General features: G+C 35.6%; 1 protein-coding gene across 2 annotated transcripts; it reads right to left on the bottom strand.

The window, feature by feature from the left end:
* Positions 1 to 2,375: 2,375 nt before the first annotated feature.
* Positions 2,376 to 14,659, bottom strand: LOC103501725 (putative MO25-like protein At5g47540). Of its 2 annotated transcripts, none has more exons than XM_008465398.3 (11): positions 14,048 to 14,659; positions 12,230 to 12,394; positions 11,824 to 11,942; positions 10,634 to 10,708; positions 9,785 to 9,878; positions 9,366 to 9,425; positions 3,732 to 3,800; positions 3,115 to 3,213; positions 2,979 to 3,023; positions 2,792 to 2,894; positions 2,376 to 2,708 (listed from the first exon to the last, which is right to left on the bottom strand). In XM_008465398.3, exons 1-11 carry the CDS (start codon positions 14,165 to 14,167, stop codon positions 2,635 to 2,637), a joined length of 1,023 nt encoding a protein of 340 aa, XP_008463620.1. In that variant the 5' UTR covers positions 14,168 to 14,659; the 3' UTR covers positions 2,376 to 2,634. The 2 variants fall into 2 exon arrangements, with proteins under 2 accessions (XP_008463620.1, XP_008463622.1); XM_008465400.3 differs by having other exon boundaries at positions 12,230 to 12,391.
* Between the last annotated feature and the right edge of the window lie 4,614 nt (positions 14,660 to 19,273).

Genomic DNA, 19,273 nt, shown 5'->3' with positions numbered 1-19,273 from the left:
TCTATTAATATTAATTTAATATTTAAATCTTATTTAAATATTAATACTTTCATATTATAAAATTTGGGTAGGTCATACCCTTCAACTTTCAAGACTAAAAATTGAACTTCTAAACTTCCACAAGCGTTAAAATTAGACCCTCAAACTTACAATAACCGTAGAAATTCGATACGTAAATGATAAAATTGAACCCTCAAACTTATCTAAATGTTACAATTTATAAATTCATGTAAGTTTGAAAGTCTGACTTGATCCAATTTTAACACATAAATAAGTTCTCAAACTTATTTTTTTCTTAATTTGAAAGTTTAAGGGTATAATTGCAACTATCAGTACTTTAAATATGGTTTTTGCAATTTTTGCTAAATTTTATATTTGAATCTAATTCAAAAACTAACTTTATATTATAATGCATCGATATATATTATACTAATTGTGTCATATACAATTACAAAAAAATTCCTTAATTAATCTAAACACTTCAAATTCTTTCAAAAATTTGTGTTTATAAACCGTTGTGAGTGAGCAAAGGGATCTAATGGACTAATAGACCTACGATATAAGCTCTAATGATACGAGATTAATTAATTAATTAAGTTTTAATCGAAGTGTGGAATATTTATATATTTGTTGATTTAACCATGTCATGTAATTCAATCATTCAGTGATTGTTTATAGTTACATCTTAGTCAAATTATAGTTTTGTCCCTATAAGTACCTCTTGCTTCTTAACTATTACTGATCCTCTAATAAGTAATTTATTTATGATCTAACTATAAACAAAATCCCTTTCAAGGTAGTAGAGGTTAAGGTCTCACTATTTATGTCACGTCCCGTCCCAAAAATTACTTTATACGACTAAATGGAGGTGTGCTGCCAAGACACTCAACGCGTATAACACCGCGTGATAGACGTTGAACACCTAGTAAACGGAACAGGTTCTTTTAACAGTCTCAACGCAAAGCTCCAACCTTGAGCTTAAGAGACCTCAACTTAACGTAGCAAAAAAATATCTCAAATAATCAATTAAGAACTCATTTATTTACATAAATAAGGTGTTATTTATTTCTAACTTAGATTTGTGCAATGCAATCTAATAAACTAAAATCTAAGGTTATTTAATGTAACTGTATTTTATTGACATACGAGTGAATCTTGTTCAAGTAATAACCTTAAAAGTTTCTTATACACGAATAAGGTTTGGTACCTTATCCTAGTAATATTATGGATGCTACCCACTTTTTAAACATTACTAACAATTTGATCCAAATCGATAATGTAAAAACATATGAGTGAGAGTATCCTATATAATGGGTTAGTATAAGATTGGACCACTAAAATATTTAATCTCTTTGGAAAAAGGCTAACCGAAAATATTGATTATAAGATTTTTATTATGTTCATATATAACTCAATCTCATTATGAATTAGTTATAGACTCCTACCTATAAAGGATTGTTCTTTGATAACTCGAGTTGCCTCTTAATATATCTACTATTTTGAGGACAAAAAAGAATTAAAAACGTAACTACATAAGATAAAATTCGCTTCTTCCCACCTTTAGAAAAAGTAGATGACACCCTTAAGTGCTAACTCTAGATCTTGACCCTCCCTCTCATTGACCCGAATGGAATTTAGTTCATTAGAAAATCAATTGTACTTAATAGGAGTTAATTATAAAAATAATATGGTAATTTGACCTCAATGTAATTATAAACACCTATGAAAGGTCGATTTACTTTTAATAGTTAAACCGTTGGATACGTAAATATTCTACCACTCATCAAAATACAGTTAGTAGTCTTTAGTAGAGTAGCCATAGATAAATATTAAAAAAAAAAAGTTAGGTTTCATTTAGAGACATTTTTTTTATTTTTTTTTTTTAAATTAAGTCAATTTCCTTTCTATGTCTAACAATAGCTTGCATTTTTGTTATATACAATGAATAAATCTTTAACCAAATCTCAAAAACAAGAACAACTTTTTGAAAGTTACTTTTTATGGTTATCAAATTTTGACTTTATTTTTAAAATCGTAGGTAGAATGTGATAACAAAAAAAAAGTAAGTTAGAAGTAAAAGTAACCCTTAAAGACTTAATTTAAAAAACAAAACAAAACAAAATGACTACCAAACGAGACCTAAATAATTCAATTAAAAAATTTAATTAATTAATGTTAAATAATGGAAACTCTCCCAACTTAGTAACAGGTAAAACAAAAATCAAAGACATTGATGAATCTTCCAAATATCATACTTAATTTAAACAAAGAAAATAATAAAAGAGTAATTTTGTCTTGAAAGTTTAATTGAAGAGTATTTGATTTTGAAACATAAGTACGAATTTCGGCAAAGCATATGGCATGCTCGAACGAAGTTGGCATCTAAAACAATAAAACTTTATTTATATACCGTGCACAACCAAGTGTCTTTAATATACATGCTGAAACCATTAGAATACATGGAAAAGGCAAATATATATATATATATTTGAAAAAAAAAAGCCCATTATTAGCGTTATAAAGCATTTAATCAAAGCCATTATCTGGAGAGCTGACTGAGCTATATAATTGACATCCAAATTGGACAGATAAAGTGGAGAATACAAAAAAATACAACACTATTCATATAAGAATTCATGGTCCTTTGGGTTCAAGGGCAGCAATTTCTCTAACAACATGAGCTTTGTCAGCCTCGAACTGTTCATCCTCTGTGATAAAACCAAACTAGAAATGTAGAAGAAAGAAGAAAGCCAAGATAATTAATGGAACTGATGCAAAGATTTTGTTGTACCTTTATCAGTTTTGAAATCAGCAAACAGCCTTAGAAGCTTGCTTCGGTTTGCGACGAGAATGCCAACTATGTCGGCAGGCTTGTTTTGATTTGCAACGAAAAGCTGTTGATTTAAACACGATTCAAATGAAAAGACCCCCCAAATCACCATATGCTTAATTTTCAGATACCAAGATGAGAGCATTACCTTAAAAACATGAAATGCTTCTAGCTGTATGCTCTTGCTCGATTCCTGCAAACATGGAATTTAAGAACATAATAAGCACATTTCCAATGTGTCATTAAAAAATCCGTTTTAGAACAGTCTATGACTAAGATCTTACCCTGAGAAGATTCATGAGGATTCTCAAATTTTCCCTAGAACTCACATAGCGTGTCATCACAGCTGAATTTGACCTATCCAGAAGTATATCTCCCAACAGCTGAACAAATGTACAAATTTAATTGAGAAAAAACTAGGGTTATAACGGTTGCACGTAGTTCAACAAAGATAGAAATGGTAAAACACAACCTTCACATGAAAGTTGATAGATGCTGAAAATTATGAAATGTGTAGCTTCAAAATTAAAATTGTGGTCGGTCTATTACGTACATGATAACTGCGTCGAAGGACTTACATATAGGTTTTCTAAAGTATAGACTAAAATAAATCCAAAATGATACACATCACCAATGGGAAAACCATGTTGAGCTGGGGACGGGATGATCAAGCATAGGGCAGATATGCAAGAGAGAGCACGAAAAAAGGCAATAGTTTTAACAAATTGAAAGAAGTATTATAACGAGTGGCATTAAACTCAATTAATTGCTTGCTTACAGATACATATATATATGTATATTTTATATATATATAAAAAATATATATATTTCTTTCATAAATATCCCCATTTCAATATCAGTGTTGCAGTCGGAAGGATTTTAGAGTTCAAAGTAACCATACCTTCACTGCCTGCCGTCTTGTAATGTAATTAGTTGACTCCAGTAACTTGGAATTGTACTCCGCGAAAAACTGAACCAGTGAAAAAAACATGCCGGAAAAATATTAAACACCAGTGGCATCCGATGTATAGGATGTGGGAACTGTTGCTTATAGAGAAAGAAAGCACAAACATCCAGAATATACTAAAGCAAAAGATGACATAACCGAGGGCCAAATTCTAGAGAAGAATTAAACAGCAATGGATACCCATGACCAAAAAAATGCAGTGAAGAAAAACTATATAGATTTCAAACCTCAACCCAGTAAACGACCATACATGGAAAAAGTATGACGGAGCAGAAGAGTGATGTATGATAATGATGAAACTCCACCTTTCGTATTAAACCTCACTTTAATATTCTCAATGTACAGGTTACAATATTTCCTCTGTTGATCTTCTCTCTAGATTCAACAGCCAACCATTACATGAATTTTCTCATATTACATGAATTTTCTCATACCCTTTCCTGTTTATCTTCCTTTATTTATAGCAGCTTCTCTCTAACTAATTACAGTTATAACTACTAACCGACTAACTACCTGATATTTCAGGTGTGTAAAGAGTGATTTATTTCTTCTTTTATATACAAACTTAATAGGAGGAGGAGGTCTAACATTACCCTCCCCTTCTAAATTCACCTTGTCCTCAAGGTGAAAGGTGGGGTACAGCCGCTGTGTTTCATCATAAAATTCCCACGAAGCCTCATGTTCAGGTAAGTTTTTCCAGCGGATTAGAACCTCCCAAACACCAGCACTATTCTTTTGATACTGTAACGCTTTCTCTGGGTGCGCTTGTCATTCCAAATTCTCATTGATAAACTAAAGAGTCGGTTGGACACCCGTGCGATCCCCAACAAACTTCTTTAGTTGTGATACATGAAAAACTGGATGGATCACAAAAGCCGCCAGTAAATCTAACTTATATGCTACTGTTCCCACCTTCTTCTGAATCTCATACGACCCAAAATACTTGGGGGATAATTTTTGATTTTGTTTCTTTCGTAACGAAAGTTGTCGATAAGGCCTAATCTTTAACAATACCCAGTCCCCCACATTAAATTCCACATGCCTTTGCTTCTTATCGGCATATTGCTTCATTTGTTGTTGTGCCAATAACAATTGCTCCTCAAAACCGTATCTCTTTCACTTAACTGGTCAGCTAACATTGAATTCGTAGTGGCGCCATCCCCATATGATAACAACGATGGGGGTTTTCTGCCATATAACACATGGAAAGGTGAAGTACCCAGTGCCCGATTAAAAGTGGTGTTGTACCAATATTCCGCCCATGGTAGCCATGACACCCACTCTTTTGGTCGCTCATTACAGAAACAACGGAGATAAGTTTCCAGCCCTCGGTTGACTACTTCGGTTTGTCCATCAGACTGTGGGTGGTAAGCTGTACTCCAATTCAACTTCGTGCCAGCTAAACGGAACATTTCCTTCCAAAAGTTACTAAGGAAAACTTGTCACGATCAGATACAATGGACGAAGGAAATCCATGTAGTCGAACTACTTCTTTTACAAACACATCCGCAACTGACTTGGCTGTATAAGGATGTTTAAGTGGGGTATAAAATGGCTATACTTACTCAGTCGATCAACCACTACGAACACCACTTCAAACCCTTTCGCCTTTGGTAACGCATCAATAAAATCCATCGAAATGTCACTCCACACTTGCTGCAGAATTTCTAAAGGAGTTAATAGTCCAGCCGGAGACAAAGCCAAGGTCTTATTTCGCTGACAAACTATACATTCTTCGCAATGTTTCTTGACATCCGCCTTCATACCCGGCCAATATAATTCGCTTGCTAACCTTTTGTAAGTACGCAAAAATCCTAAGTGTCCCCCCACTACTGAGTCATGATAGGTGGATAACATGGCGGAAATTAATGTTGAAGATTTAGAAAAAACTAATCGGTTCTTATAGTGCCACAAGCCATTTTTCTGCGAAAATTTAGCTTGTTGCTGACTGTCTCCTGCCTTTTCGTCAGTGAGCACCTTTTGCAGCAGCTCATCTTTTTCAACCTCCCCTTTAATAGTGTTAAGATCTACTAAAATGGGAGCTGATATGCTAAAATGCAATATCTCTGCTGGCTTTCTTGATAGGGCATCGGCTGCCTTGTTCTCCAAACCAGGTTTATAGATGACTTCAAACAAATACCCGAGGAGTTTAGCCACTCATTTCTGATATTGAGGTTGAATGGTTCTTTGTTCTAACAAGAATTTGAGTGACTTCTGGTCAGTTTTGAGTATAAATTTGGTTCTCAACAAATATGGTCGCCAACGTTGGACCGCTAATACCACAGCCATCAATTCTCTTTCGTAAACCGGTTTCGCCCTATCACGCATGGCTAGCATATGGCTATAAAATGCAATCGGTCGGTTCAATTGTGTCAACCCTGCAACCACTCCCAAACCCGAAGCATCTGTTTCGATCTCAAATGGTTGATTAAAGTTGGGAAGGGCTAATACTGGTAATGATATCATCGCCTCCTTTAGCTTTCCAAAAGCTTCTTCAGCTCCCTTGTTCCACATGACCCCCCCCCCCCTCTTTAGTAGTTGTGTTAGTGGTGCGGCTATAGACCCGTAGTGCTGCACAGCACAAATCGCCGATAATACCCGATTAGGCCAAGAAACCCGCGGACTTCTCTAACAGTTTTCGGTATCGGCCAGTCAGCAATTGCACGAATTTTCTCTGGGTCCACCTCGACACCTCTTCCTGATACTATATGCCCCAAATATTCAACTCTTGATTGGGCAAAACAGCACTTCTTTTTATTGGCATATAACGAATGTTCTCTCAAGGCCGAAAGAACTATTCCCAAATGACTCCTATGCTCTTCCTCATTCTTGCTATAGATCAAAATGTCGTCTAAGAATACTAGAACAAACTTCCGTAGATACGGCTTGAAGATATTATTCATCAAGGCTTAAAAGGTCGCCGGAGCATTAGTCAACCCAAAGGACATGACAAGAAACTCGTAATGTCCTTCATGCATTCGGAAGGTTGTTTTCGGAATGTCTTTCTCCTCCATCCTTATTTGATGATATCCGGATTTGAGATCAATTTTTGAGAACAAGTTGGCCCCATTCAGCTCATCAAACAATTCTTCCACCACCGGAATTGGAAACTTATCCGAAATAGTTGCATTATTGACTGCCCGGTAGTCCACGCAAAACCTCCAGCTTCCATCTTTTTTCTTGACAAGTGATATCGGGCTGGAATAAAGGCTTTTGCTTGGTCGTATTACTCCCGAGGCTAGCATTTCTTCCACTAATTTCTCCATTTCAGCCTTTTGATGGAAACCGTATCTATATGGTCTCACATTAATTGGGTCAGTCCTTTCTTTAGGACAAATCTGATGCTCAATCTCTCTTTTCGGCGGTAGCGTTTCCGGCCAATCAAACACATCCTTATACTGTTGAAGTACTTTCTGTACCGGTTCTGTTTCCTCGATGGGAAACTTTGCTTCACCTTGTAACGAACTCACTGGACAACACTTCTATTGCTCTACATTCAATAAAGTAGCCTTCATCCTTATCACTCCAAGATTTGTACATACTTTTTAGGCTAATTCGGGCTTTAGTCAGACTAGGGTCACCATTGATACAGATCTGTCTGCCGCTATTTGTGAATGTGAAAGTAAGATTCTTCCGATCCACAACAGTAACCCCCAACGAATGTAGCCATTGCATCCCTAATATTACATCCACTCCTCCTAGTTCCAAAGGTAGGAAGTCCTCTTTGACCTTCCAATCGGCTAATTGGATCTTCACTGCTTCACACACTCCTTTTCCTTGTATAGCTGTTCCGGACCCGAGAATAACCCCATAGTGGGCTGTCTCTTTGGTCGACAACCGTAATGTTTTTACTAACTTTTCAGAGACAAAATTGTGTATTGCTCCACAATCAATCATCACAATTATCTCTTTATTCAAATTTCCCTCTTACCTTCACTACCGAATTGATCGATAGCTCAGCAAAATTTTGGTTTTCATTTACCACTTAAAGTTGCCAATTGCTTCTCTGCTGGTTCCTTTTCTTCCACAATTTCATACTCCTCATTTTCTCCAGCCACGACAAACATCCTCAGCTCGCGTAACTCCTTCATTTTACACTTATGATCTGCTGAGTATTTTTCATTGCAACGAAAACAGAGTCCTTTTTCCTTCCATGCTTGAAATTCTGCATCCGGTAATCGTCGGTAACTTGCTTCCTTCCTAACTTCATTAGCATTCGAATTCCTTAAGGTTATCGTGCGGATTGGAAATGTGGTGTTCCCCTTGTTTTCGGAGGAAGAATTCCCCGTCGTTGACTTGTTAGTGGTCGAAGCTTGAGGGTTATATTTACCGTCAGAATACCCATTCAATTTTGCATCGTTTCCAATCAACTCTCTATTCTCGACCAACTGCGCAACTTGCATCATCTCGGCTAACCCTTGAGGTCGGCAAAAGGCAACCTCCGCTCTTACCCAAGGCAGTAGCCCATTCATAAATGTATTCTCGACAACTTTTTCTGGCACGTCTGAAAGCGGAGCGACAAGTTTATCGAAGAGATTACGGTACTCTTCTACAGATGTCTCTTGTTTGATCCGAAGGAATTTACCCAGGATTGTTTCGTCTGTACTTGATCGGAAACGGATTAACAACCTTTCTTTCAAATTTTCCCAGCTTAGAAATTTATCTTTTTCTTCTTGTGAGCGATACCAATTCAGCGCCGGACCGTCAAAGCTTATAGTGGATACTAACATTTTTTCGGATTCAGTAAGTTTATGGATTTGGAAGTACCTTTCAGCTCGAAATAGCCATGAATCCGGGTCTTCTCCAGTAAACACCGGCATTTCTACCTTCTTGAACTTGCTCCGATCAGTAGAAAGCTCATCGTTATCGATTTTTTTCTCAATTTGGCCTTTCTTAGCGTTTCGGATCGTATCGGCCGATTTGCTCATAGACGTCTCCTTTTCTTTTCCTTTGGCCGTCGCAGACTTGTGCGTGGCGGATTTTGTCGTCTTCTCGGTAATTGATTCCATCATTAACAGAAGCATTTGTTGTTGCTTCTCCGATTGCAATCGCATCAAATCCAGGTTCCTCGATATCTCGTTTAAGCTTGATTCAACCGCCGGCATTTTACTTATCTCCTTCATTGCAGAGATCTCCTGGTCAATCTGCTCGAGTCTTTCTTCATTCCTCGTTTGTACCATCTTTTGTCCAGTGATCGTTGCTCTGATACCAAAAGGATGAAACTCCACCTTTGGTATTAAACCTCACTTTAATATTCTCAATGTACAGGTTACAATATTTCCTCTGTTGATCTTCTCTCTAGATTCATCAGCCAACTATTACATGAATTTTCTCATACCCTTTCCTGTTTATCTTCCTTTATTTATAGCAGCTTCTCCCTAACTAATTACAGTTATAACTACTAACCGACTAACTACCTGATATTTCACATGTGTAAAGAGTGTGATTTATTTCTTCTTTTATATACAAACTTAATAGGAGGAGGTCTAACAGATAAGCTTTAACGAAGAAAGACACATTCAATGAAAGCAGTTGTCTCAATAAAAAATCGAAAAGAAGACACATTACCCAGTCATAATTCTTGGAAAGAAATTCAGCTACAGTAGATTTATGCCTCGTCAATAATTCCTGCAATGAAGTATAACATAGCATCACTACATCATTTCTCGCAGAGATGCAACACACCTAAGAATGCATTACAAATAAATAATACAAAAGAAAAGCTTGATCATGACCTGTTTCCTTGACATAAAGAATCAATTCTTTTATTGCCAACTGACTTGTATCGATTGAGTACACACTCTAGTCTTGCCCTCTTACTCTTTTTTAATTCATTTATTTCATTTTATAATATATAATTATACGATTCCATTTATTTATCTTTGTCATGGAGGGACTCTGTATAAGAAAAACATTAAAAGAAAAAAGGACATAAGGGCAGCAAGAGTGAGATGAAAGGGGAAGCGTGAAAAGAGAAATCTTTTGACCTTAAAGGTTGCGGCAGCATCTGCAGCAATGTCAAAATTTGGTAGTTGAATATAATCAAAAAACTTCTTCATGTGCTGTGATTCCAAAACATACCTACAATGAATCAGAAAACCTGTCATAACTTATGGACTATCCAAATTAATAGCTCATGTGAAAATGAAAGAACAAAAAAAACTTCCAGAAATAAATTGACATTACATTAACAAAAAAATGAAGAAACTTGAAGAGGTACTTCTGAAGTCTTAAATGACAGAACCTCTAAGTTCTAACAAATTATCATTGATAGTAGACTGTAGGATGATCGGTACACAAGTACATATAACAATCATGATATTGCATACTTCTGATCAAATTTCCAAAGGCTATATAAACTACAGCATGTTGGTTCTGGAGAGCAAAGGCGGATTTGAGACTGCACTACCGAGTATCATCTATGACGTGGGGTAACTGATACAAACCCCACATTTCATTTTAATTAGTTGTTAGATATTATAGTAAATTTGCCTTTACCTATCAACTTAAGCTTTTGGGTTGATTGGTAATTTAAGATGGTATCAGAGGTGGCCCAAGAAAGTTATGTGTGCAAGCCTCTGCAACGTTATTTCCTCCCCATTTAATATTTGATTTCCACTTGTTGGGTCTTTCTTGATATTTCAAGCCCACAAGTGAAGGGGGTGTTAGATATTATATTAAATTCTATACACGAACCACCCACATATGCAATTTCTATGATAACAAAGACCATTTATCAGTTCATAACCATAACAGACAAATAGTAAAACAAGTCAATGTTAAAATGCCATGGCAGAAGAGTACTTAAATTGATCGATAGTAACAAGTGAACTTACTTGGCAACACTTTGGTGACGTATGCATTCCCGCAGCATGGCACCATAGTGTAAAGCCATCTCTGTATTTTCATAGCTACAAAAAGTAAAAAGAAAAAGAGGGAGAGACCACTATGAGATAATACGTAATACAGAAATTACTTCATGAAATCTGTAAAAGTAAAATAGAGGAGCAAAAGTAAACTAACATCAGAAAATACACAAAAAGTTTCGTAATGAATGATGCAAAAAGGGCATCTATTCATGCTGTTATTTGACAGAGCGGGAAAAAATATTTTCAAGATTCTGTTCAACATGGAAGAGAAGGTAATATTTACAAATCTCAACATTCTCACAGAATTATCTAATCATTCAAACAATAAAAGTATTTAAGGGTTCTTGATAGTCATGTACTTCTTGGATTGCAGAGCGAATATCATAAGAGAAGACAACTAAACATATCTACAATCATCAACAATAAGAGAAGAAACCAAACTGAGCAAGGAGAAAAAAAATCAAGGTACCCACGTTTGGTTTTTGAATAATAAATGTATAGCAAAAAATAAAAAACAAAAAAAACAATCCACCAATTCAATTAGGCACCAGAATAATGGAAGTCAAGGTCCCTTTCAAGTTCCAAGTTGTAACATATCTATGAGCATCTCTTTGAATACAACCGGTAAACCAGTGAAAACTCAAAGCTGTAACATGTAACTTAATGGCTGATTTAATGGCTGATGAGACAAAAAAAAATTAAAAAGGTATAGTCTTTCAGGTAACTTGCTTTCTTATTTAAAAAATTCAAATAAAATAATCAAAGTTTTAAGACAAAATATTGACAAGGGCTGCAGAGTGCGCCTGAACCAAGGCATTCTGCTCAATAGAGCAAGGCAGCGTAAATCAAAGGTTGCCATATTCATACAATTCTAGCCGATCAAATCCCTTCTCACATAAACTTTTGTGTAAACTCATTTCATGTGAGAGTGAGAGAGAGAGAGAGAGCCTTTTCTACATGGTATGGCCATGGGTTTGGGATAAAACCAAACTAAAAGCAGATAGGCGGGAATTGCAGCAGTCATTGTCAAGTTGAAATTTCTCGCATAAGTCATGATAAAAAAATAAGTCAAGAAAAGCAGTAGAGAGGGAAAACAAGCATTCCGCCCCATAATAAAGAATCATGACAGGAAAAAAAATATATCATGAGTTGGTTACCCTGCTACTAAGGTATCCATCAGATCAATGTTTGCTTCCAAATAATCAGATGCAATCAATCTGGACTGAACCTGTTGCCTCTGTAGATTTGCAACTACTTGAGTAGCATCTTTCCGTGTCTACAAAATGTTACACATGTCACAACAAGTAACAAGTGCAAACTCAAAATGGTAGAACAAGGAACTACAATCATGAAACATACAAAATGTTCAAATGGTAATTTCAAATGGAAACCTAAATAAGCTATTTCTTTTAGGCTCCCATCCAGCTCACCTCCAAGTACATCAATGAGGAATCTCAAAAGAGTATAAAAAAAAAAAACCACAAAAGTAAAACAAGAAAAAGAATTCAACTGATAATTTCGGCATGGAAAGCCTAAAAAAACAGAAGTCTCCATACCACATACCTCCAAGTTCAATTTAGGAAGGCATTTAATGAGAAGCCGAAGCGTATTCTCTCTGAAAAACTCCTGGGTCAGCTGTGCACATGCTTCTGCAACTGGTTCAGATTCACTATTTCCATAAAGTATTGATTTCAACTCCCTAACGTTTTTACTTAACTCTAACATCTGCTGAAAAATGCAGAGTCGACAGACACAGTTAGAAAATATCAAATTTGAAGAATAAAATAAACAAAATGATGTTTTGTTTTCCGAAGAAATATATTATACACATACAAAGTGATTGAACTGTAGAGGAACCACAAACAGAATACATTAGAACTAACAAAGACCTATTCCAGAAATATACAAAAAACAAAGTTCTATGGCACGCTAGATAGCAGACAGCATATTGTCACGTGTTACAATGGGTTACAATGGGTTATCCTTTGCCAAGGTATTGCCAAGGATTCCAAGGATTCCAAGGATTTCCAAGGAAGTGATAAGCCTAGCTCGCTCATCCGCCTAGACCCTCTCTTGCCCATCAAGCATCTCAAATACTTCCGCTGCACATTCATCATCAGTGCTTGGTGCACTAACCCCCATAAAAGGCTTACTTGGCTAACGTGGGCGTATTATTTAGCCAAGTGCCGCACGTTGGGTTAGCTTCAGATCTAACCACGTGACAATATGCTTCAGTTTAAATTTGATCTTATTTAATACATAAAACTTTTAATTGAGAAAAACAATCCCACAAAGTTTAATTTGACATTTAGCATTAAAGTAGAATCAAGTTTCAATGACAACACTCCTATTTATGATGCATCCTGATGATTAAATAACTGTCAAAGTAGGAAAGAATAAAAAATATCATAAAATAACTGAAGCAAAAAAAATAAAATTTCCAATAAACCAAGCATTCACAAACAAACTGAAAGAGAGATTTAATGAGAAGAGTTTGAAAAGATACATCCTTCTAAATCAAATACAGACCCCATAGTTCAAAGAAAAGACGTAAAGGTCGGAATTTTTTTTTTTTTTTTTTTTTTTTTTTTTTTTTGCTAAAAGAAAAATCGTAGGTAACGAGAGATGAATTCCCAGGATAGTCATTAGTCTTAGTAGCAGTATCAAATTCTCCAACCCCAATCCAAGGCTAATGGCCTATTTGGACTTATGAACACTTACTTAATCACTTACAAAGTCAATCGAAACGTACAGACAATCACCAACAGTCCCACCCGCTTCCACAAATGAAAACCGATACACCCACCTTCGGAAAATAAAAGAAAACAACAAGAGAACATTCACCCTTCCCCCTCAGAAAATCAAGCTATCTTTCACGAGGCAGTACTTCCAAAAAATTCCTCACCCCATGAACCCAAAATGAGATCCGTCCAGAATAATGTAATTACAATGCTTCACCAATAGAAACACCTTTCGTTTTACTGTAAACCACAATTTAATCTTGAATGAAGGGAAGAAATCAAGCTACAAAAAACGATCGATAACTTCAATCCAGAAACTCCATTATAACAAAACGACCCAATCATTTTATACATTTATAAAAAAATGGCTAAAGACTAAAAGTAAAACAAAATGAAACCATCGCTAAGTGTATTTGTCACTAGGAACACCAAATATTAAGTCGATTGCCCCTTGACCCTCCACAAACAAACAAAAATTCAACAATTCACAGATGATCCCAATCTCTCATCTAAATCAAAAAGAAATCCAGAAGCCAAAAAGGGCAAACAAATCACAAAAAATCAATACGATCCCAAAAGTAAAAATCCCAAGTGAGAAGTAACAAAAAGAAGGAAAAAAAAAAGGAAAAAGGGATCAGACCTTTTCCTCCCGTTTGGTCTCCTTCGTATCAGGGTTCCGGTCTGTATAGATAAGAAGATCACGAGTCTGACGAACAACATCGACAGGAGTCCTTGGCTTGGGCTTGAAGAGGCTCTTCATCTTGACGGAATTCTGTGACTCCAATAAGGATACGGCGGCGAGGGGGGGTTGTGATGGTGGTGGTTGGGGTTGGGATTGAGATTGAGATTGGAGTAAGTGATGTTGATTTTGAGAGAGCCTCTGCACCACCGACGAGGCTCCCCGTGAAGGAGCGGGCTTGGAAACACAGCTTCCTATTTTGGCTAATTTACGTGAATCAAAAACTTGAGAGTAAAGATTTGGGAAATACAAATGCGAAGCAAGCCCAAAACAAAGGGTTTTGTGCTGTGTTTTGTCGTCCTTGTATGGATCAGATCTTTGGGATTTACATAGATGGTGCCCAAGATCAGAGGTTCATAATTTCACTCACTTTCTTCTAATCTAAACCTTCTCTTTCTTTTCTTTTTCTTTTTCTTTTTCCTTTTCCTTTTTATTTCTTTCATCTTTCATGTTCTTATGAGATAATGGGAATATTTTTTTTTTTTTTTTTTTGACCCGCCTTAAATTTGAGTCTCATTGGAACTGAGTTTCTATAACCTTCATAGGCTATATAACATTTTGTTATCTATATTTTTATATTTCTTCTCTTCAATTTTACCCAATTTATTCTAATAAATCCTATATTTGATCTTTATTATTAATTTCTTTTGCGACCACCACAATAATTTCTACTTTCACATGATTTCAATTTGGATCACAATCTAAACTACTCAACTTTGATTCAGTTGGGTTAATTTTAATTGTTCGTTGAGTTTGTTTGACCCCGATTTGAATTTTAGCTACAATTTTATAATCTTGACTTTAACCGACCCACCTAAATTTCTAATTATATATATATATACACACAAATTTATGTCTTATAAGTTAATAAAAAAAATAGTCTTTTCAAAAATATAATAAAGCATCAAAATATTTATTCGAAAATAGTGCACAAACTCACATTAGAAAATACCAAAAAATGTCTCGTCAACCACATCGTTAATATATTTGATACACAATCATTTAGATTTGTCTATTGTTTTGTATACACGTAATATATTTGTCACACTATTATTTAGATTTGGCTATTGTTTGGTGCACATCGTTTACCTTTGATCATTTAGATTTGGATCAAAATCTAAACAATTTATTTTCAATTCTATCGTTTAATTTGGTTACACTATCATTTAGATTTGACTACTTCAATCCAAGTAAAGTGATTTAGTGTGTATATATTTAACCTCTTTCACAGCGTAAATGTATGGAATGTTAATATAATTACAAACGTGGTAATCATGAACATCAAGTAAGAAACTTTGATTGGAGAGAAAGAGGATACTTACCAAGTAAATAGGGATTCTTTTACATGCCCATGAACTAAGGAAAAGAAGAGGGGATGGCCACACACTCCAATGAACTTAAAATTGACCACACCCACACAACCTTCTCCTTGATTAATCAACTAATCACACTTACTATTTATAATCATTTTTTCAAATCTCCAACCATTCAAATCTTTACTTCTAAACTTTTATGGTCAAATAGATATGAACTAATCACTTGTAAAATCAAAAGTGTAAGAATATTTTTGTTAAATAATATTTGTAATATTACCAAAAAAAATAATGTCATTTGTTGGTGGTGGATTCAAAAATCAACGATAAAAATGAAATGTTAAACAAAGAGACAAGAGGAAGACGCGAGAGTGGATCAAGCATGTTGATAAACCTAGTCAATCTCGACCCATTTGAGGTCGAGCCTGCCATTAGTGGCCCATATCAACTAATATGACTCAAATAGAACCTGAAGACGAATAAATCCTGCTAGGATAAACTGCATCAAACTACTTGACCTTAGCTTGAGGCAAGCCAACTCTGAACTAACCTGGGAGAAATTCTAGTTTGATTAAGAATAATGAGAAAAGAGTTCGAAAAGAGAATAGGATACAACCAGAAGCAATAAATAAAAAGAAAGGAAAGCACAATAGGTAAATTCTCCAACCATTGTTAATATTATGTTCTCATTCCAACCTTCTAACTCAAGCATCCGAGTGGTTGTGAATTACACCACAATGGTGTCCAGGTTTCTCTTTGCTTGCAAGTGAGCCCTCTTCCACTAAAATAAAAAATGTACCATTGTTGCCCCAGAGAGATTAGGTACATCTTGCATGACAAAATTTGGCATCAATAGTTGGTGTCGTTTGTGGGGAAGAATACTGGCTTGAATCAAAGAAAAGTCTAAGAAATCGTACAAAAAAATGAGTCAACGATTTGAAAACATGAACTTAGGTGGAGAGAACTCTACTCAAGAATGTCTTCACCAATGGTTCAAAAGGAAGAATGTCCTAGGCCTTAGAGCAAGAAGCAACACGAGAAAGATCGATATTATGACTATTTGGAGGCAAAAATGGATGAGATATTTCAGGATGTGATTCAATTGTTAATAGCTACTTGCCAACTGGATGAGAAAAAAGATTGAGAATGAGCTTGCTCAAGATCTTGCTTAGGGAAAAGCACCCATGATAGAAGGCACAGAGAGGTTTTAGTCTTATTATACAAATACAAAATGATATGAAGCAACAAAATGATCGATAGTGAAAGAAGATAATCCCTAAAACTATGGACTAGAAAGTTCGTCTGAAGTAGGCAGACATGGGAAAATAGGCCAGGCATAGGAAATTGTAAACAGAAACAAGGGGTTTAGGTCTGTGATACATGTAATTCATGGAAAAAACCATGATGGTCAAGAATGAGAATGAGGTCAAGCCCCAAGCCTTACGTCAAATCATAAAACAATCAGAAATAGCCTCAAAACTTATTTCCATAGTTGGCTAGAAAAGAAACATAGCAAAAGGAAGGAAGGACTAAAAATCAAGTTCGATGTCACTATTTAAGAGAGCTATGGAAAAATAATGTGTTGAAGTTATAGAAAGAGATGAAAAATAAAATCTAAAAGGAGATGCATGCCACATATCTTGAAAAGAAAGGTGTAGACCTTGAAGCCCTAATTGACCAGTTTACCAATGAAGTTATGGAATAGGAAGACCCACCAAAAACTATGATCTTGATGATCAAATCCTGTGATGGAAAAAGGGACCCCAAAAAGCACTTAGATTCAAACCAGGCATGGATGGAGAGCTTCATGATGTTTGGGATGCAATAAAGTGCAAAGACTTTTTCCGACGTCCCTGCATGCGTCAGGAACTGTCAGTCGAAAAAGTTTATAATTTTTAAATATATTTGACTTTTCCCGACGCCGTACATAACGGCGTCGGAAAAAGTTTATAACTTTTTAAATATATTTCATTTCTCCCAACACCATACATAACAGCGTCGGGAGAAGTTTATAATTTTTTCAATATATTTAACTTCTCCTGATGCCATCATAACGACGTCGGAAAAAGTTTAGAATTTTTTAAATATATTTAATTTCTCCCGACGCCATGCATAATGGCGTTGGGAGTTCCCCTTTAAAACCCATTTTTCAGATCTGTTTGACAGATCTGAAAGAAAACCGAAAAATGAGAGAGAGAGAGAGAGAGAGAGAGATTCCAAAGTTCCAAAAGAGGAAGAAGAGCCATCCACCATCCGGTCTTCACCGTCAATGTTCGTCGTCTGATTTTCACATTTGCCTGCCGCCCCTCGCCGTCGGTAAGGTAATCTTTTTTTTTCTTTATTTTGGTTTAGGTATTAGAAATATAATTAAACTTGTGATTATCTTGTGGATTTGTATCAATAATGTTTAAACTATGTTCATTTTGTTGTAGATTGTGTAAATTTTGTTCTTATTGTGTTGATTTTTTGTTATTGTTCTTTATGTTCTCAATCCTCCCTTCCGGTGTAAATTTTTTATTATTTTTATTGATTTTGTTATTATTTTTATTATTCTTTATTATTTTTTATGTTTAAACTATGTATTAATAATGTTGATTGCTAAATTTTTCATTCTTTTGTTTAGATCTCATTCTCGATTATGCAAAAAAAGTGGATCTCCCGACGCACAAATATAGCGTTGGGAGATCCCTTGACATCTTCTGACGCTATATTTGTGCGTCGGAAGATGTCAAGGGCTCTCCTAACGCTATATTTTGGTGTGTCGGGAGAGCCTCTCCCGACACCGTTCTCGATGCGAATTAATGCGTCGAAAAAGGATTTTTCGACGCTTTTCATATATCACCCGACGCTTTTGTGCGTCGGGAGACCTCCATTTTCTTGTAGTGGTTGACTCAGTAACTTTGTTAGCCATTGTCAATGAGTTATAAGATGATAAGTTATTGAGGTCCTTAGGAATGAAGAAGGCAAAAACGTATAAAAGTTAGTTACTCGGGCACAAAAGTGCATAAGAATAGATGAATCAGAAGACGGTCCCTTCAATCTCGACCTTGGGAAAGAGATAGGTTAACAGAGGGAATAAGGCCGAAGGCCAAAAGGCATAGGTTAAAGGACGAGGATCCCATGCAATTTAGCTATGCACCTAGGTTCAAAAAGTACACTCCAACTACACGTTCGATAGAGAAAATCCTATTGGAAGTAAAGCATATGAACCTTCTCGGTACTAAAACCGATAAGAACTGGACCACACCACTGAGGTAAGCAAAGATACTGCTTTTTTCATCAAGATCATGGCTATATAACCAAATATTGTATCCAACTAAAGGATGAAATTCAAACTCTGACTTGTAATGGATTCTTAGGAGAATTTGTCAAAGATCCAACATACAAGAGAGCAAAGTCAACTCTAACAACTAAAGGATTGAGGCTGACCAAGAGAGGTTTGAAAGAAAAGTCATTGCTAGAGAAGTTGACTATGAACCAAGAGGATTTCAAGTGCACTCACTTCAAATACGGAACTTAAATCTCCCCCTTGATTTCTATGAAGAGGAAGCACAATCTTTTTTAAATTGGGTTGAAATAATATACTTAAAAAAAGAAAATAAATAAATAAATAATCTAACAACCTAACCGAACCCGAATTTTGAGGGTGGGTTGGAAATCTTATTTGGGTTGTCAATTTGACCAACTCGAAAATTTGTGTTAGTCCAAAAAATCTCCCAGCCCATTTACACCACTGTAATTTAGAGCGACGAAAGAAAGAAAAGATCATTTTGGAAAATGACAAAACCACTTTTTCTTTTGATTTTTAGCAAAT

This window comes from Cucumis melo, chromosome 12, assembly GCF_025177605.1.
Source record: "Cucumis melo cultivar AY chromosome 12, USDA_Cmelo_AY_1.0, whole genome shotgun sequence".
NCBI lineage: Eukaryota > Viridiplantae > Streptophyta > Magnoliopsida > Cucurbitales > Cucurbitaceae > Cucumis > Cucumis melo.
This window is presented reverse-complemented; position numbering and strand designations above follow the sequence as displayed.